The sequence below is a fragment of the Chaetura pelagica genome, unplaced genomic scaffold, assembly GCF_000747805.2.
Source record: "Chaetura pelagica isolate M959 unplaced genomic scaffold, ChaPel_1.0 scaffold430, whole genome shotgun sequence".
Taxonomy (NCBI): Eukaryota; Metazoa; Chordata; class Aves; order Apodiformes; family Apodidae; genus Chaetura; species Chaetura pelagica.
In genome coordinates, this window is record NW_009952159.1 from 841,848 (window position 1) to 860,826 (window position 18,979).

General features: G+C 51.4%; 1 protein-coding gene across 1 annotated transcript in view; it reads right to left on the reverse strand.

Annotated features, from left to right (window-relative positions):
• Positions 1–18,979, reverse strand: part of GDPD5 (glycerophosphodiester phosphodiesterase domain containing 5) — a 122,675-nt gene that overhangs the window by 39,971 nt on the left and 63,725 nt on the right. The window contains exons 3-5 of the mRNA XM_010007188.1: positions 11,455–11,558; positions 5,118–5,211; positions 4,144–4,203 (exon numbers count right to left, since the gene is read on the reverse strand). Of these exons, the coding sequence (XP_010005490.1) occupies positions 4,144–4,203; positions 5,118–5,211; positions 11,455–11,558 (258 nt within the window). The remainder of the gene's footprint in view (positions 1–4,143; positions 4,204–5,117; positions 5,212–11,454; positions 11,559–18,979) is intronic.

Sequence of the window (18,979 nt, forward strand, 5' to 3'; positions counted from 1 at the left end):
AAAACCTAAAAATGGGAGAAACCCCCCCCCCCCCCCATTAGCAAAATGTACATAAATCATTTTTATATGCAAGGACAGGGTTTCTTTTTCTAGTTTAACCCTCAATTCCCACCTGTTTTCCTCTCCTGGGTGCCCAGACAGACCTTCCAACAGCCTGAGGTGTCTATAGGACAGCAACCCTCACCAACCCACTTGTGCCCATCCAAGGAAGGATGGGATTCACTTGTCTATTGAAAATGCACCTCACAGAATCAATCACAGGATCTCAGGGGTTGGAAGGGACCTGGAAAGCTCCCCCAGCCCAACCCCCCTGCCAGAGCAGGGGCACCCAGAGCACATCACACAGGAACGTGGCCAGGGGGGTTGGAATGTCTCCAGAGAAGGAGACTCCACAGCCTCTCTGGGCAGCCTGGCCCAGGGCTCTGTCACCCTCACAGCAAAGAAGTTCTTCCTGAGATTCCCATGGAACCTCCTGTGCTCCAGTTTGCACCCACTGCCCCTTGTCCTGTCACTGGACATCACTGAATAAAACTTAACTCCATCCTCCTGACACTCACCCTTCACATATTTGTAAACCTCCTGGCTACCTAGGAGGGCAAGCTATACTATTTCCAGGTTTTCTCTCATGAAGGACTCCCCATTATTGAAGGACCCAGCACTGGGAGTGGACACCCTGCCATGGGGCTCTGCATGCAGCAGTTGTTCTGCTGCCCCATCCTGTTGTCACACCTCTGGGTCACCTGCCAGGGCATAACACTGCCCCACAAATGTACTTCTCATCCATTTTATATCCCCCAAAACTGATCTGTATCCCAAGCCAGCAGCAAGAGAAGACTCTGACAACTAGGTTCTTCAGAACACCCCTAGTTGTCCTTGATGTTGCTGCCCTGTGCAGCACAGAGGTGTCAGGACACAAGTGTATCTACAACTTGGATGGGGCTTGGAGCAACCTGGTCCAGTAGAAGATGTCCCTGCCCATGGCAAGGGATTGGAACTATTATCTTTAAGGTCCCTTCCAACCCAAACCAGTCTGTGATTCTATAATAACCTCACTTTTTCCTCCCATCAGCTCTGATTTCTTGCTTCTTATGCTCCCTCACGCATCTCCAACTTGGCTTATGATCCTCAGCTCTTTTTTTGGAGGATTACAGAAGGAAATTGGAAGGAATCATGCTATTTGCACATGCCAGCCTTTGCCACATGCTTTAATCTATATTTGAAGGTAATTCAGCACAGTTGCAGAGAAGGATATTAATTTTCTTTCCCATCTCCTATCTCAACCTCAACAGGAAGCTGAGGGAGATGTGGGGAGGGGAGGAGAGAGACAGAGCAGCACATCCAGGGACAGGACAGGGGGCAATGGGCACAAACTGGAGCACAGGAGGTTTGACCTGAATGGGAGAAAATAGTTCTTGCCTGTGAGGGTGGCAGAGCCCTGGGACAGGCTGCCCAGGGAGGCTGTGGAGTCTCCATCCCTGGGGACATCCCAACCCCACCTGGATGTGTTCCTGTGGGATCTGCTCTGGGGGATCCTGCTCTGGCAGGGGTTGGACTGGGTGATCTCCAGATGATCTCCAAACCCAACCATTTAATGATTCTGTGATTTAAGTTATAATGAAAGGTTTCTGGGAGGAAGGTGGGTTTCTGTAGGCAAGAACTAACCGATCTCCACCAACACATTCCTCTTCTGAACCTACCCATCCAAACCCACCCACCACCTGGAGCATGTCTGAAAAATACCATTTCCTGTGATGAAGAACCATATGTCAAACCCAAGAACCCACAATTTCTTTTCCAGCAGCAGCCAGGCAGCCCCCACCCCCTTTTGCCTTCCAGCCCCTCCTCCCAAGGAACCATCACTTCTAGGAAACAAAAAAAGAGAGGGCTGGGAGGTCTGTGCTCTCCCTCTCCTGGGGGTGGTTCATCTGTTCAGGCTCTGATCCTGCAGGACCTTGTCAAGTCAGAACAACCAGTTTCAGGAGGAGTTTTGTATTGGGAGGTTCCAGACTGATCCCTTAATTACCTACCAGCACGTTGCCAGTTACAACTGAATCCTGCCAAGGCATTTTCCTTGGCACTGTCTCTCCCCCAGCTTGTTGCACACCCTTCATCTCCCCTTCTGTGCTCCAAACACCAGATCTACATCTCTCACATTTCACAGCAAGGATTTTTCAAACTGTTTTACATACCAATCAGGGCCTCCTTGGGTTCTAGCAAACCCCAACCTGCCCATTGATCACCCTCAGTTCTAACTCCTGTGTCACCTCCCAAGGTTTTTCCACTGTTCCTTCCTCCATGCACAGCCTGAACAGTTTCACATCTGCTCAGCCCCTCCTCCAGGGTTGGGTTCAGCACAAAAAGAGCACCAGGGAGGTTCATAAGACAGGCTGGGAGAGTTGGGGTGTTCAGCCTGGAGAAGAGAAGGCTCCAGGGAGAGCTGAGAGCAGCTTCCAGGGCCTGAAGGGGCTCCAGGAAAGCTGGGGAGGGACTTGGGACAAGGGCAGGGAGGGATGGGAGCAGGGGGAAGGGTTTCCAGCTGGAAGAGGGAGCTGGAGCTGAGATGGGAGGGAGAAATTCTGTGCTGTGAGGGTGGGGAGAGCCTGGCCCAGGTTGCTCAGAGAAGCTGTGGCTGCCCCATCCCTGGCAGTGTTGAAGGACAGGTTGGATGGGGCTTGGAGCAGCCTGGGCTGCTGGGAGGTGTCCCTGCCCATGGAGGGGGTTGGAACTGGATGGGCTTTAAAGTTCCTTCCAACCCAAAGCACTCTATGATGATGAGGTACCTCACTGAGCCAAGACCAAAGCCAGGCTGCTCTAACAACCTGGCATTTCTCAGTCTCCAAATTTGGACTCTCTGTCAGCAGGGACCCCAAAACATTTCCCTGAAGTCTCTCTCCCCAGGATTTGACCTCCCCAATTCCACAAGTTGTTCAGTTCTCTGAGATGAGGGCACGTGCACCACATGCATCTAAAGTTTATGCTTTTCCCAAGAACACCACAAAAGCAAGTACCAGACACACCACCCAGTCCAGAAAGTCCTGTGTTCCTGACACCCTGCCCCTTTCCAAGCTGAGAAGAGCTGTTTACCTTGTGAAGCCAGTGCAGGTTCATTTGCTGTCCCACAGCTATGTGACATAGTGCCAGTATCTGGGAGGAAGAAATCAAGAGTCAGACAAGGGCACATCACAACCATCAAGTGTTTGCAAGTGCAGGGCCACAGCACCCCAAAAGATCACCCAACAGGCCTGGGCAGAAAGCAGGATTGGGGTGGGGATGGTCCAGCAGACACATCTAGCCTGGTTGTACAGACAGATCTTCTCCAAAGTCAAGGATGTGGAGGGAAAAGGCTTTGACCTCCAAGAGACAAGGAGCTGGCAAATCTGGTCCATGGGTGCACAACTCCTGAGACCTCAGCTACCTGGGGACAGGTACCTCAATGGACACCTCCTTGGAGATCCCAGCAACCTGGGATGAGGGGAAGCAATTGGTGCTTGTGGCTGACAGGGAGACCTGAGTGGAAAATGGGACACACTAAGGGGCACAGGAGCTGTGTTTCTCCTCTCCCAAGTCTCTGCTGCCCAGGAACAAGCGACAGGACAAGAGGGAACGGCCTCAAGTTGTGCCAGGGGAGGTTGAGGTTGGATCTGGGGAACAATTTCTCCCTGGCAAGGGTTGTCAGGGCCTGCTGTGGCTGCCCCATCCCTGGGGGTGTTGAAGGGCAGGTTGGATGGGGCTTGGAGCAGCCTGGGCTGCTGGGAGGTGTCCCTGCCCATGCAGGGGGTTGGAACTGGATGGGCTTTAAAGTTCCTTCCAACCCAAAGCACTCTATGATGATGAGGTACCTCACTAAGCCAAGACCAAAGCCAGGCTGCTCTAACAACCTGGCATTTCTCAGTCTCCAAATTTGGACTCTCTGTCAGCAGGGACCCCAAAACATTTCCCTGAAGTCTCTCTCCCCAGGATTTGACCTCCCCAATTCCACAAGTTGTTCAGTTCTCTGAGATGAGGGCACGTGCACCACATGCATCTAAAGTTTATGCTTTTCCCAAGAACACCACAAAAGCAAGTACCAGACACACCACCCAGTCCAGAAAGTCCTGTGTTCCTGACACCCTGCCCCTTTCCAAGCTGAGAAGAGCTGTTTACCTTGTGAAGCCAGTGCAGGTTCATTTGCTGTCCCACAGCTATGTGACATAGTGCCAGTATCTGGGAGGAAGAAATCAAGAGTCAGACAAGGGCACATCACAACCATCAAGTGTTTGCAAGTGCAGGGCCACAGCACCCCAAAAGATCACCCAACAGGCCTGGGCAGAAAGCAGGATTGGGGTGGGGATGGTCCAGCAGACACATCTAGCCTGGTTGTACAGACAGATCTTCTCCAAAGTCAAGGATGTGGAGGGAAAAGGCTTTGACCTCCAAGAGACAAGGAGCTGGCAAATCTGGTCCATGGGTGCACAACTCCTGAGACCTCAGCTACCTGGGGACAGGTACCTCAATGGACACCTCCTTGGAGATCCCAGCAACCTGGGATGAGGGGAAGCAATTGGTGCTTGTGGCTGACAGGGAGACCTGAGTGGAAAATGGGACACACTAAGGGGCACAGGAGCTGTGTTTCTCCTCTCCCAAGTCTCTGCTGCCCAGGAACAAGCGACAGGACAAGAGGGAACGGCCTCAAGTTGTGCCAGGGGAGGTTGAGGTTGGATCTGGGGAACAATTTCTCCCTGGCAAGGGTTGTCAGGGCCTGGCCCAGGCTGCCCAGGGCAGGGGGGGAGTCCCCATCCCTGGAGGGGTTTCCAAGCCCTGGAGATGGTGCTGAGGGACACGGGGCAGGGGTGGCCTGGGCAGGGCTGGGGGAAGGGTTGGGCTGGGTGATCCTAAAGGTATTTTCCAACCAAAGAGATTCTGATTCTATGGTTCTATCCTTTCCTGTTGATTATTTGAGGTCAAAGACCACACTTTATTTGCACTTTCCATTTACTTTAGGCAACTCCAGGTTCAGAGAGGGAGAGAGAAATCACTTCTGAAAGGAAAATTACTTGAGTCACAAGGTGGACAGAGAAGTTCATGACCTTTTGAAAACAAACCCAGACTTTTAGGAGGTGTCATTTGATTCCACTCACCAGTAACACTGTAATGTATGTAAAACCAGCAGCAGTTGTTACGAGTATTGGAATGGACCAGTCACTCCAATATCCCATTTGATTATATAAAAACCTGAAAGACAAGCACAAAGGAAAGATGAAGGAGAGATTCAACATCACAGCAACTTCACTAGAATCAGGTAAACCTTAGAAAAGGGACCTTTCCCTTCCCACTGTGCAGACAAGAGGGAGGAAAAAGAACAAGTCACTCTGAAGCAAAATCCAATGTTTTTGCTTTGATCTTTCATTGGAAATTAAGTCTGCAAAGAGGAATCAGATCATTACATTAAACACAGCAACAGTGTTATTTTTGGGGGGGGAAGTAAAGAAGTCATACAGGACCAGAACTTGAGTTTTCAGAAGAATATTCCTTGGGAACAAGGGCAACTCTACTTTGCAGAGTAGGGATGATGGTTGGACTGGGTGATCCCAAGGGGCTTTTCCAACCTGAGTGGTTCTGTGATTCTATGATCCCAGCAAAACCACAGCAAGACACAAGACGCAGTCCACTCCCTTCCCTGGCAAGAAATGCAGGACACCCAGGGTGCTTCCCACCAGGAGAGCAGCAGCCAAATCCTGGAACCCTACCTGCAGCTCCTGAGAGCTCAAGTCTGACCTGGATGATATTTTTTTGAATGGATTTTCAGAAAAAAACACTTCACTGGGTTGACTCAAGTTGGGGGTAACTTTATCTCTATAGAAATCCTCTGGTACAGCAAAGACAAGATGGTTATGGGGTGGAAGATGCACCTACTCATCAGCTCATCCAATGAGCTGCCCAAGGCAAACCCACAGGGTTCTCTGTTCCTTTTTTTGGTGACAACAAGCACAAATGCTGCAGGGCAAGCAGGAGAGAGACTCAACCTCCTCCCCACCACTGAAATCCAGCATCATTCATCAGCCACAAACTCTGCTCTAGCAACTGTCACATCTATTATGTCTAGCAGTAAAGCTCCCGTGGAGGATCTGGAGACCAAATCCTGGAGCTCAACAAGCTATAATAACCCATGTCCAGGTTCTGCTAAAGGGTTCAAAGAGCTGTAACAAAAGGGATCTGGAGGGACTCAGACATGATGTCAATAAAAGAAGAGGGAAGAAAGAAAAGAGATCTCCCTCTCAAGCCTTTGCTGATGCCACCACCACGAGCTTCCTTAGCTCAGCTTCTGTACTTCTTTTGCTCTGATGGCCCTTCAAGTGTCAGGTCTTCAGTGCAAATGACTGGTTGAAAATGCTGTTTCCATGGTAGTGATGAACACAGGGGCCTTCCCCAGAAAGTAAGGAAGAAAGAATCTCCTACACAGCCTTGCATTTCCAGTCCTGCTCCAGAGGGAACACAGCCAGGTCCACCAGTTAAAGTGTCTCCCACACCCTTCATGGATCAGCACTGAGCTTTCCAGCTGCAGAGCATCACTGGAGATCTCTGCTGTGATGCAATGAAGTGTAGACACCACTATAAAAAAACAATGCCCAAAGCAATCCATTTAAAATAAAATGAATTAAAACTAAATGCAAAAGCCACAAAGCCCTTTCCCTGACAAGGACCTCATTGCACATTCAGCCTGAGAGAAGAAGGTTAAAAGCCTGCAGAAAAAAAAATGATACCAGGTTATAATTTTGCCTTTTTAAAGCCCATTTCAATCCCAAAAGAGTCCCTGAAGTCTTGAGGAGTTTAAAGGCCAAATCAGCACATTAGTTGGAGGCAAACCCCACCACTGCCACCACTTCATATGGGCAGGTTGGTTTGGCAGAGATCTATCTGCATCCACTGGAGCCTGAACATGCTGCCTGCTCCACAGGCAGGGTTTGCATCCCTCATCTCTAGGTTTCTGCTACTTCTTCACTCGCCCCTGGCAGCTGCTCAGCAGCACTTAGCAGGTTTCTGCCCAGCTGGGTTAAGAAACAAAGACCATCCTAATGAATTGGAGAAACTGGCTGCTCGTGGCTTGGGTTGGTGTCCATTTTGCTGGGGAAAAAGCTGCCTGGGGGGCCAGGCCCAAAGGGTTGTGGTGAATGGAGTTCATTCCAGTTGGTGGCCAAGGACAAGTGGTGGCTCCCAGGGCTCAGTGGTGGGGCCAGTTGTGTTTCATGTCAGTGATCTGGAGGAGGGGATGGAAGGAACCTTAGGAAGTTTGCAAAGGACACCAAACTGGGTAGGAGAGCTGATCTGCCTGAGGGTGGGAAGGCTCTGCAGAGGGACCTGGACTGGCTGGATCCATGGGCCATGGCCAGTTGTACAAGGCTCAGCAAGGCCAAGTGCCAGGTCCTGCACTTGGGTCACACCAACCCCAGGCAACACTCCAGGCTTGGGGAAGAATAGCTGGAAAGTGCCTGGTGGAAACAGGGTGTTGATTGACAGGGGCTTGAACATGAGCCAGCGTGTGCCCAGGTGGCCAAGAAGGGCACCAGCATCCTGGCTTGTGTCAGCGCTGGGGTGGGCAGCAAGAGCAAGAGAGGGATCATGTCCCTGTGCTGGGCACTGGGGAGGAGACACCTCCAATCCTGGGGTCAGTTTTGGGCCCCTCAGGACAAGAAGGACATGGAGGGGCTGGAGCGTGTCCAGGGAAGGGCAAGGGAGCTGGGGAAGGGGCTGGAGCAGAAGGAGAAGGGGCTGGAGAACTTGTGAGGAGCAGCTGAGGGAGCTGGGGGTGTCCAGCCTGGAGCAAAGGAGGCTGAGGGGAGACCTGCTGGCTCTGCAGCTGCTGAGAGGAGGTTGGAGCCAGGGGGGTCGGGCTCTGCTCCCCAGGAACAAGCGACAGGACAAGAGGGAACGGCCTCAAGTTGTGCCAGGGGAGGTTGAGGTTGGATCTGGGGAACAATTTCTCCCTGGCAAGGGTTGTCAGGGCCTGGCCCAGGCTGCCCAGGGCAGGGGGGGAGGCCCCATCCCTGGGGGGGGTTCCAAGCCCTGGAGATGGTGCTGAGGGACACGGGGCAGGGGTGGCCTTGGCAGGGCTGGGGGAAGGGTTGGATGTGATGATCTGAAAGGGCTTTTCCAATCAAAATTACTCTATAATTCTATGAATTCAGCTTCCAAGGACCATTTTAGCTGAAAAAAAAAAAGATAAAGCCACATAACAGAGGGATTGCAGTGCGTTGTACTTTCAGATAGAATATGAGACTTCACATCATGATGCCAATAACCTCACCAAGAAGGACCTGAGATTATGGAGGACATGAGGCTGAATGAGCCACCAGGGCACCTCAGAATCCCAGAATGTCAGGGGTTGGAAGGGACCTCTGAAGATCATCAAGTCCAGCCCCAACCTCCATTGTGAGTAAGTCAGACTCCTGGGTTCCATTAAGAGAAGTGTCACCACTAGACCAAAGGAAGTTGCTCACCCTTCTGCTCAGTGCTGTGAGGTGGCACCAGCACAACAGGGCCCTGGTTGGAGCCTCTCAGTTCAAGAAGGATGTGTAAAGTCTTCCATGGAGAACTACCAAACCAAGATGGTGAGGCATCTGGGTATCAGAGTTTCCTAGGAAAGCTGGAGGAAGCTGGGCTTTAGTCTCTCAGAGGAGAAGCTCAGAGATGATCCAGTTGCTGCCCAGGCTGCCTGACAGACTGAAGATGATGAATCCAAGCTCTTCAGGAGTGACAGACACTGTTACAGGAGGAAATGGCCTCTAAAGGTTTGAGTTAGAAAACCTTCTCCTCAGAGAGGCTGGTGCAGTGCTGGAAGAAGTCCCAGAAAGGGGAAAAATCTTCATCCTTGGGGTTTCAAGACTTCAGTCAACCTGATCTGGTACTGGTAAGAGTCCTCCTTTGAGGGGCTGGCTGGACAGATGCCCCTAGTCTTTCTTCTCCCACTGTGGTGAACTTCTGGGCCAGAAGAAGTTCCATGGAGTTGCCTGCACAGAATGTGAGGAAGGGCTGCTCACAGGGATGAGCTTTGTGGAGCAAAACCAAGGCCCAGCAGCTCATCACACCCATGTGAGAGCAGTTCGTAGTCCCAGCTCCTCCAGGGAGCTTCTGCCAGCAGCTTGCTGGGCTGTGCCCTGTGCAGAGATGGACATTTGCCCCCAAACAGCCCCTTCTTCTAGTCTGAGAGAAACCAGGGCTTGCAGAGCCAGTGGAGCAGAGAGGAAGGCACCAGGAACAAGTATCCAAGATAAGGTTTCTAAGAACCAGACCCCCCCCTGGATCTCATCAGCAACAGGCTCACAGCTCTGTCAGGACCAAAATAAAGCTTTTATCTCCTTTACCCCCTGCCTGGCTGGAAACTGGTCTGTTTTGATGGAGCCCACAGGTCTGGAAGAGAAGAGGAGCAGGCTCAGCCTGAATGGACCCAGTAGAAATGGTTTCCTCTCTGCCTGGAACCAGCGTGGCTGTCATTGAAACCTCACCCCATGTTCTCATCCTCCCTCTCCCAGCTTTGCCACAGCATTTCAGGCTGTTTTGCAGCAACCCTGCTGATCTCCTCAACCTCTGGTGCCAGTGTGAGGAGCAGGGCTCTAACTGGGGTCACAGCACAAAGCACTGACCCCTTGTCAGTCCTGAGTGGCAGCACCTGCACAGATCCTGGTTGGCATCCCAAGAGCCTCTCCCACGACTGCTCTGCACAACAGGGCTTGTTTTCCCAGTGCTGTCCATCCAGAATTGCTCCCAGCACCCTGTGCAATGCCAGGTTGTGTTCAAGACCAGGTTGAATGGGGCTCAGAGCAACCTTGGGCTGGTGGGAGGTGCCCATGCCCATGGCAGGGGGTTGGAAATAAATTATCTTTAAGTTCCTTTCCAACCCAAACCAGTCTGTGCTTTTAGGATTCCATGATCTCCTGCCATTTCTTGCTCACTCTGTGGGACACCCTGCAGTGCCATGTCTGCCCTGCCCACTCAGGGCACTGCTAGGGCTCTGCTTCACTGCCTGATTGTAATGTTTTTTGAGCTCTTTCTCAACTTGGAGCTAAGACAGCCTTGGTTTTACACTGGAGTGGAGCAGGAGCCTTCACATCCTTTACTGAAGGTACAAACTGGAAGAGGAGTTCCAAAATACCCTTTAAAAAAGGGTGTTCTTTTTTAAATGCTACTACTGTAAATACCTAAGAGCACCAGTGATGGTTTCAATTCTCAGAGGAGACACGGCAGAGTTAGAAAACACCCTCCCTGCCTCCCACAACTTCAGCATCCAAAGCAGGGAATTTATTTCAGGGATCCACTACCCACTGGGTTTTTAAATGCAGTTTACTTATTCTCTTGGACAAGAGGATGATGTCAAAACAGTTTGGTTAGAAGACAGTCCAAGGTACCATCACCGTCCAAATGCTTTAAGATGCTGCTGAGGTTGTAAAAGGGGGAATAATTTCTAGCACTGGAGGGAGCTGGCCAGACTCCCAACTCCCCAGCACATCCCACTGGAAAGCTTGGGTTCAGTTCCTTCCAATTTGCCAAGTTTTCCACCCCTGTATCTGCTTCAGGCTGAATTTTTGTGGAAAGCTGAAGCCAAACTGCTCTGCTACTTCCCAAACCAGCCAAACAAACCAAAACAAAATCAAGCAAAAAGCTTCTCCATGACTTGAGCACCACTTTTGTGCTTGGTGCTGTGCAGCAGGGAGCTCAGCCACCCCCAGCTCATTGCAGCCATGCCAGGGAGAAGTGGGGACACCTTCTAGCTACCAGTGAAGGCAGAGAGAAGAAGGTCTCCTTCAGTCTCACTTCCCACCATCACTGTTATTTATAAGATCATGTGAAGGACTCTCTCATTATACCCCAACTGGAGCACTGTGTCCAGTTCTGGAACCCCCAACACCAGAGGGACATGGAGCTGTTGGAGAGAGGCCAGAGGAGGTAAAGGAGATGCTGGGAGGGCTGGAGCAGCTCTGGAGCCAGGCTGGGAGAGGTGGGGTGTTCAGCCTGGAGAAGAGAAGGCTCCAGGGAGAGCTGAGAGCAGCTTCCAGTGCCTGAAGGGGCTCCAGGAAAGCTGGGGAGGGGCTTGGGACAAGGGCAGGGAGGGATGGGAGCAGGGGGAAGGGTTTCCAGCTGGCAGAGGGAGCTGGAGCTGAGATGGGAGGGAGAAATTCTGTGCTGTGAGGGTGGGGAGAGCCTGGCCCAGGTTGCCCAGAGAAGCTGTGGCTGCCCCATCCCTGGCAGTGTTGAAGGGCAGGTTGGATGGGGCTTGGAGCAGCCTGGGCTGCTGGGAGGTGTCCCTGCCCATGCAGGGGGTTGGAACTAGATGATGTCTAAGGTCCCTTCCAACCCAAACCATTCCATGACCCTATGACTCCAACGCATCCAACCCAGTGTCCAAAGCTCTCAGGGACACCTGAACCATGGCAGCCAAATTTGTGAAGGGTTCCCCCTCCCTGCAACAGAGAAACTACTCACCAGTTGATTTCATTGTAGTCATTGTGAACTTCCCACCAGAAGTAAAACCACACCAGGGTCAGGAAGAAGGATGAGGTGAGGATGAGGAACCAAAGTCGCTCCCACTGAGGATGGAAAGAAAAGTCAGTGTCAATATCAGCCCATTTCAAGGCCAGTGCCCCAGCCTGTCCCACACCTCATCCAGAAGCTGTTGAGGTTGAATGGAGGAACTGGACCCTTCCACGGGCAGATTTCAGAGTTTTATCCCCCAGGGGAGGTGGGAAATGCAACCCTGGTCCCCAGCTCTGGGCAGCAGGGTCACTTAGATGGTTCCATCTTATTTTCTGTAGGGCTGGGACACCATTTCTCCACCTCCCAGGGAATGTGAGATGAGCTGGGTTATTTTGTTGGGTTGGGATTTGGGGTTGGGTTAGGTTTTTTTGCATTTTTTGAGGCAACTGTTTAACTTTTCCATTCACAGGTGAGAGATGCAACTTGGCATCTTCCTCCCTCCTGGGTTCAGCCTAAATGACTGGGCAGTTACCACCCAACAAGGACCAAGCAGCAGGTTGGGGCTGCCACAGCTACACAGACACATGAACCCTTCCTCCTTCCCCCAGGGCACTCAGATCCAACACTTCTTCCCACCACAACCCCCCCTGTGAGTGCTTTGCAAACAGGAGGAGAGACCACATGAGCATCAGATGAAAAGAGACTTTCCCCAACATTCCATTTGGGTGAAGGTTTCCATGGATTCACTCCCCCCACCCCCAACAAAAAGCAATGAAAACCAAACAAACCCTAAAAGATCTGTTCAATTCCCCACTCCAACAACCTGGGACAAATCCTGAACCACATGGACACCCACGAAGAGCACAGAGTTGCAAGAAAACTGTCCCTAACCAGCCCCATTCCCATGTACTCCTTGCTGGGTTCTCCTCTGCAGGCTGTAAATAATCCACACATGTTTCCTTTTCAACCTGCATCCAATTTGTTGGGAAGAAAACACTGAAATCAATTACTTATGGAAATGATTCCAATTAATCCTCTCATCCCAGAAGGAGCAAGAAAGGATGAAAACATAGAAGGTGTGTGAGCAACACCACTGCTGTAATTTCCTCCTGGACCCTTGAGCCTCTTCACCTCTTTGGAAAATGCCCTTTTTTTCTCTACTCAACTGTCTCATGGCTTTTCAATTCAGCAAAATAACATCACCAATGTGGTGATTGATGAGACACAGCTCTTCCCTGCCTTCCCTTTCCATCTGAAAGGCTGAAGCTGTTTCCTCATGCATCACCCTGGATACCAATCTTGTGATCCAGCTCTTCCTTGGATGTTTCATCTCATTAAAAGGAAAAAAAAGCAAGCAATAAAAAGGGTTTGGAATCATTTCAGCTTTTTGCTGCTCCAAGAATGATGTTTGCTGCTAAAAAAAACATCCCAATTCTTGGCCAGGGGTTGGAACTTCAGTTCAAACTTCACCACAGCTCAAGTTTGTTAGGAAACTTCAATCAAACCTCAGCAGCACCAGGGGCTTCATTCCCACCTGGGGCTTCATGTGTTCCAGATAAATGGGGCAAAAAGGGACCAGAAGAAGGTACCAAGGGACCATGAGATCATCCAAAACCATGGGGTCAGACTGTTCTGCCATGAGTTTAGACACTACCATCTCCCACCTCATGCACAGATCTGCTCCTCCATGCACAGGTGAGCTCCTGGAGGGAAAGCACTGAGGCTGGAACAGTTTTCCCTCTAAACAGCCCACCTCTGGTAGCAGGATTCCAGCCACAGCATCTGGGAAGAGTTCTTTTCCACTGAGGGTGGTGAAACACTGCAACAGGTTGCCCAGTGAGGTGGGAGATGCCCCATCCCTGCAAACATTGAAGGTCAGGTTGGATGGGGCTCTGAGCAACCTGATCTAGTTGCAGATGTCCCTGCTCACTGCAGGGGTTGGACTGGATGAGCTTTAAAGGTCCCTTCCAACCCAAACCCTTCCATAACTCTATGATCCAGGTCAGCTCCACAGCCAACACCAGCCTTCCCCAGCCCCAGAAGCAGCAGCAAGGCCAAAACATCTCTCCACCTCCACACCAACCACTGCTGCACAGCCAAACCAACCCTTTCCAACCCAGAACTTCCACGCCCACCCATCATGCCACATCTGGATTATATAAACCCCAAAACCCACTCACACCTCCACTCCATCCCACCAAAGCTCTCCAGGACACTTGCTAACCTTTTCAACAGACTATGACTGTTTTCTCCTGGATGCCTTCCAGTCTGCAGATCTCCAAGCTCTCAAATCCCACCTTCCCAATTGTTTGCTGGTTTTTCTCTCTACACTTGGGTCTAACATCTCCTTGCACCTGAGCCAGGTGACTGGGCAGCTTTTTGAAAGACAAGTGAGGTTTGAAGCATCTCAAGTGCTGAGGAGCAACATTGCTACCAAAAAAATCATCCCTGTGTTCTCCAAAGGTCATTATGCTATAAAGCTGTTGGAGAAACAAGCCAAGAAAAACATTTTGGAACATTTAGGCTTCTTTTTTTTCATATTTTGGTGTTTTTCTCCCCACCTGGTTTATATGCAAGTAGGGCAGTTAGTGTCAAACTCATCACAAGCTATTTTTGGTCTGTCCTTGATGGTGCACTTGCCAGATCTATTTGCTTGGCTGATTTTGTGAAACCTCAGTCAAGCTGTTGAAGGGTTAACATGTTTCACAGGTTCTCCCCACCCTCACAGACAAGAATTTCTTCCTAATGTCTAAACCAAGTCTCCCTTCTTCCATTCCCCCTGCTCCCATCCCTCCCTGCCCTTGTCCCAAGCCCCTCCCCAGCTTTCCTGGAGCCCCTTCAGGCACTGGAAGCTGCTCTCAGCTCTCCCTGGAGCCTTCTCTTCTCCAGGCTGAACACCCCAACTCTCCCAGCCTGGCTCCAGAGCAGAGCTGCTCCAGCCCTTGGATCATCACATCTCTTAGTGAGATACCATTTTTAAACCAAAGAAACTCTTCAGCCAACAAATCCATGGCTTTTAAGGAGTTCCTTTAGCATCCTGGCTGCCTCTGGAAGCTGATCCTCTGCCACCACCTGCCCCACACAGACCTAACAGGCATTTGTCTGCCCCAGTCATGATCCCCCCTGGATCATGAGCACAACTCAAGCCTGGGTCAGACTCTGCCCATTTGATCATTTACTTGATGAACCCTTATTAAGCCTTTAGATCACCAAATTGCCCCCCCCCCAAAAAAAAAAGCAGATCATCACAGCATCAGGATCTAAACAAGAGTGTGATTTGGGTTCAGAACAGAGAAGGAACATTCAAGACCTTAAAGTCAAGGTTGCCCAGGATGAGAATCCAGTGATTAGAAGTCACTATCAAATACAAATATACAAGTATTTATCTATACAAATATATATCTATACAAATCATTTACCCTGAACCCTCCTCCTTAGGTTTGGATGGTTTTAGAATTAAGCTGGCTCTGTCAGACAACATGTCCCAAGCCCTGACTGGGGCATGCAGGCAGAAAAGAGGGGCACAACATGTGAGGACACTTGAAATGGCTTATTTGCTGCCAAGTATATACCCAAAGATCACCAAAATGCTGTGCCATGAGCTCCTTTGCTCCTCCTGTGGAGCCAGATGGGCCCAGAAAAGCCAAGATTAGAGCCAGAATGAAGCAAAGCATCAATATTTTGCTTCACTGAAGTTGCTAGAGTCACCCCAAGTCAAGACTGGTCCTGAAATGTCCTACCCCACCTGCAATGGCCTCTGGAGACCCCAGTCAGCTCACCCCCAAGGAGCAGCAGGACTTGCATCCTTGGGATGCACCTACACCTCCTGGCCTTGGGATAAAACCTGCAGGAGCTCCTCTAAAGCCAACCCCCCACCTCCAGCATCCTCTCTGGCACCCAGAAGCAATGTTGAGTTTCCACATGAACTGGAAAGACAGGAGCCTGCTTTGAACTGGGAATAGGTAAGAGGAAATGCCAGTCCTGGGTGGATTAGGGCTCCATGCCCACGTGGATCAGCTCATGGCAAACAACAGCCCAGCACTCACCAGCGTGCCAGGAGTTGGGTCCCTTCCAACTTTTTGCATCCCTAGAAGGCTTCTGGTGCAGGAAGTCAAGTGCCATTGTAGTCATGCTACTGGGAGCCCCACTTCACACCAGTACAGGTCATCATGGCAGCTCATGGATGGAAAGGGGCAGGTTTTCCTTACAGTCCCCCTCCTTTTGATTCACACCCAACTGTGAGGACTGCACAGACCCTCACATCAAACCCTCTGGGGCAGCAGGTCCCCAAAGCTCTCCCACAGCAGCTGAAAGCAGAGCAAGCAAGATTTCACCTAGAGGGCCTTCAAAACAGAGGTGGGAGGGTGATTGCTTGGAAATGAGATGCACGACAAAGCAGATTCCTCTTCCTGATTGCTTTAAAAAAAAGACCAGAAGGCAGCAAATATGAACAACTTCACACTAAAGCCATCACTGAGACCACTCAAAGGAAACAACACAATTTAGTGTGTCCAATTCTGGAGCCCTCAGCACAGGAAGGACATGGAGCTGTTGGAGAGAGGCCAGAGGAGGCCCCAGAGATGCTGGGAGGGCTGGAGCAGCTCTGGAGCCAGGCTAGGAAAGCTGGGGTGTTCAGCCTGGAGAAGAGAAGGCTCCAGGGAGACCTGAGAGCAGCTTCCAGTGCCTGAAGGGGCTCCAGGAAAGCTGGGGAGGGGCTTGGGACAAGGGCAGGGAGGGATGGGAGCAGGGGGAAGGGTTTCCAGCTGGCAGAGGGAGCTGGAGCTGAGATGGGAGGGAGAAATTCTGTGCTGTGAGGGTGGGGAGAGCCTGGCCCAGGTTGCCCAGGGAAGCTGTGGCTGCCCCATCCCTGGCAGTGTTGAAGGCCAGGTTGGATGGGGCTTGGAGCAGCCTGGGCTGCTGGAAGGTGTCCCTGCCCATGCAGGGGGTTGGAACTAGATGATCTTTAGGGTCTCTTCCAACCCAAACCAGTCAGGGATTCTATGCACAGTCAGCTAGAACTTTGCTCCAGACACAGGTTTTGATTAGAACATCAAAACTTGCTCTGGAGGAAGCTGGTCTTCTCTGTTGTCTACATAAAGAGCCTCTGAAACCATCTTCTCACTTCCAACACCTACAACTAGATAGTGTGAATATCTCCCCACCCTCCAACCCGGACGTCTTTTTCCTCCAACATGAATAGAAACATGTTCCACCTCCAGCCCTCATGACCAGGGAGGATTCTCACCATAACTGTGTGTCCAAAGGCTGTTAGGGAGTCTCAGCTTTCCCTCTGCTCCCTCCAGCACCTCTGCTAACCCCACCACTTGAGCCAGGACCACAAGATGCCACGTGAGGTGGTAGATGTTCCTGCTGGAGAGCTCCTCCCAGCAGAACTTGTGCTCCCCAGCTAGAAATGAAGAAGCCATCAGGGGAGACAAACTGGAATTGCCAGGCATCCAAGAAGAAGAGGGCTATTGTTCAAGTCCAAGTGCCTCTGGGAACTCATGGCTTTCAGTCATCTGGACAGACCCTCCCCATTCTCTGCCTCCTGAACACAGTGACCCTCCTGTTCATTCATTAGTAGTAATTAAATAAGTACAAATCAAGCTAGAGCAGGAAGAAATGTTGTCAGAAAAATTCCACTTGGTGGAAAAGGGAAGCCTTTCCCAGAAATATCAGCATTTGAAACAGCTTCTTGCTGCAGGCCATCCCAGCTTGAGGCTGGGATCTCTGGGGAGAGGAAAGAGGAGGGAAACTGAGCCCTCCCAGATCCTGGCAGCACTTCAGTCAGGACATGCACAAAAGGGGATGGAGAAGAACAGAAGATGGATCTAAGCAAATGTCATAGAATCATAGAATCCTAGGGGTTGGAAGGGACCTGGAAAGCTCCCCCAGCTCACCCCCCCTGCCAGAGCAGGGGCACCCAGAGCACATCACACAGGAACGTGGCCAGGGGGGTTGGAATGTCTCCAGAGAAGGAGACTCCACAGCCTCTCTGGGCAGCCTGGCCCAGGGCTCTGGCACTCTCACAGCAAAGAAGTTCTTCCTGAGATTCCCATGGAACCTCCTGTGCTCCAGTTTGCACCCACTGCCCCTTGTCCTGTCACTGGACATCACTGCACAAAGCCTGGCTCCCTCCTCCTGACACTGCCCTGAACGTGTTTGTAACCAGGGATGAGGTTTCCCCTCAGTCTCTTCTTCAAACTAAACAATCCCAGTTCCCTCAGCCTCTCCTGATAGGAATTATTTTCCAGACCTTTCACCAGTGAAGCCTCCAAGTGAACAAATCAATCCACTCCACTAGCTGATCATGACCCACCAGACCTTTGTACATTGGGAACAGAATCAAGGTGCCTGGGCTTCAACTCCCCCCTCTCAAAGAGGCTTCAAAGGGATTAGACTTTCTTCCTTCTGTTGGATTTAAGACTCATGAACCCAAGTGAGAGGAGGAGGGAGCCTGCAGGGCTCCACAGTGCATCAGCCAGCTCTCTCAGTGCTTTGTCACCTGTCCAAAAGCTTCATTATCTCTCCATCTAACAACCCAGACCATCAACATCTGGTGTGATACTTCACTTGAGCACATTCTCCAGCTCTGGCTTTTTCCTCTTGGTCCTCCACTTTCTCTCTTCTCCCTGTCTCTGCTTAGTACTTCAAATCTGATCAGCTATGGGGCTTTTTTCCATTTGCTGCAGCTCTTTTCAGGCAGGAGATTCACTTAGGGGAAGGACACATCTGTCAACACAACCAATTTAGGCAGCCCAGGCAGTTCATAAGCTCTGCAAAGGTCTGGGCTGATTCACCACTCCTAAGTGGTTTTGCTCAAGAGGCACCTGCCAAGAAAAAACAGGAGGAACAGGAAGAAATTTGGTCTAACAGTAAGGAAGAAAAGACGTTCCTACCATCTGGAAGAAGATGAGTTGAGAGCAGCCCTGAGGAGAAGGACCTGGGGGTGATGGTGGATGAGAAGCTCAACATGAGATGGAGCCCTGAACCCACCCGTGTCCTGGGCTGTGTCACCAGCAGCGTGAGCAGCAGGGCCAGGGAGGGGATTGTCCCCTCTGCTCTGCTCTGCTGAGACCCCCCTGCAGGGCTGGGAACAGCTCTGGGGTCCCCAGCACAGGAAGGACACGGAGCTGTTGGAGAGAGGCCAGAGGAGGCCCCAGAGATGCTGGGAGGGCTGGAGCAGCTCTGGAGCCAGGCTGGGAGAGTTGGGGTGTTGAGCCTGGAGAAGAGAAGGCTCCAGGGAGACCTGAGAGCAGCTTCCAGTGCCTGAAGGGGCTCCAGGAAAGCTGGGGAGGGGCTTGGGACAAGGGCAGGGAGGGATGGGAGCAGGGGGAAGGGTTTCCAGCTGGCAGAGGGAGCTGAAGCTGAGATGGGAGGGAGAAATTCTGGGCTGGGAGGGTGGGGAGAGCCTGGCCCAGGTTGCCCAGGGAAGCTGTGGCTGCCCCATCCCTGGGGGTGTTGAAGGGCAGGTTGGATGGGGCTTGGAGCAGCCTGGGCTGCTGGGAGGTGTCCCTGCCCATGCAGGGGTGGG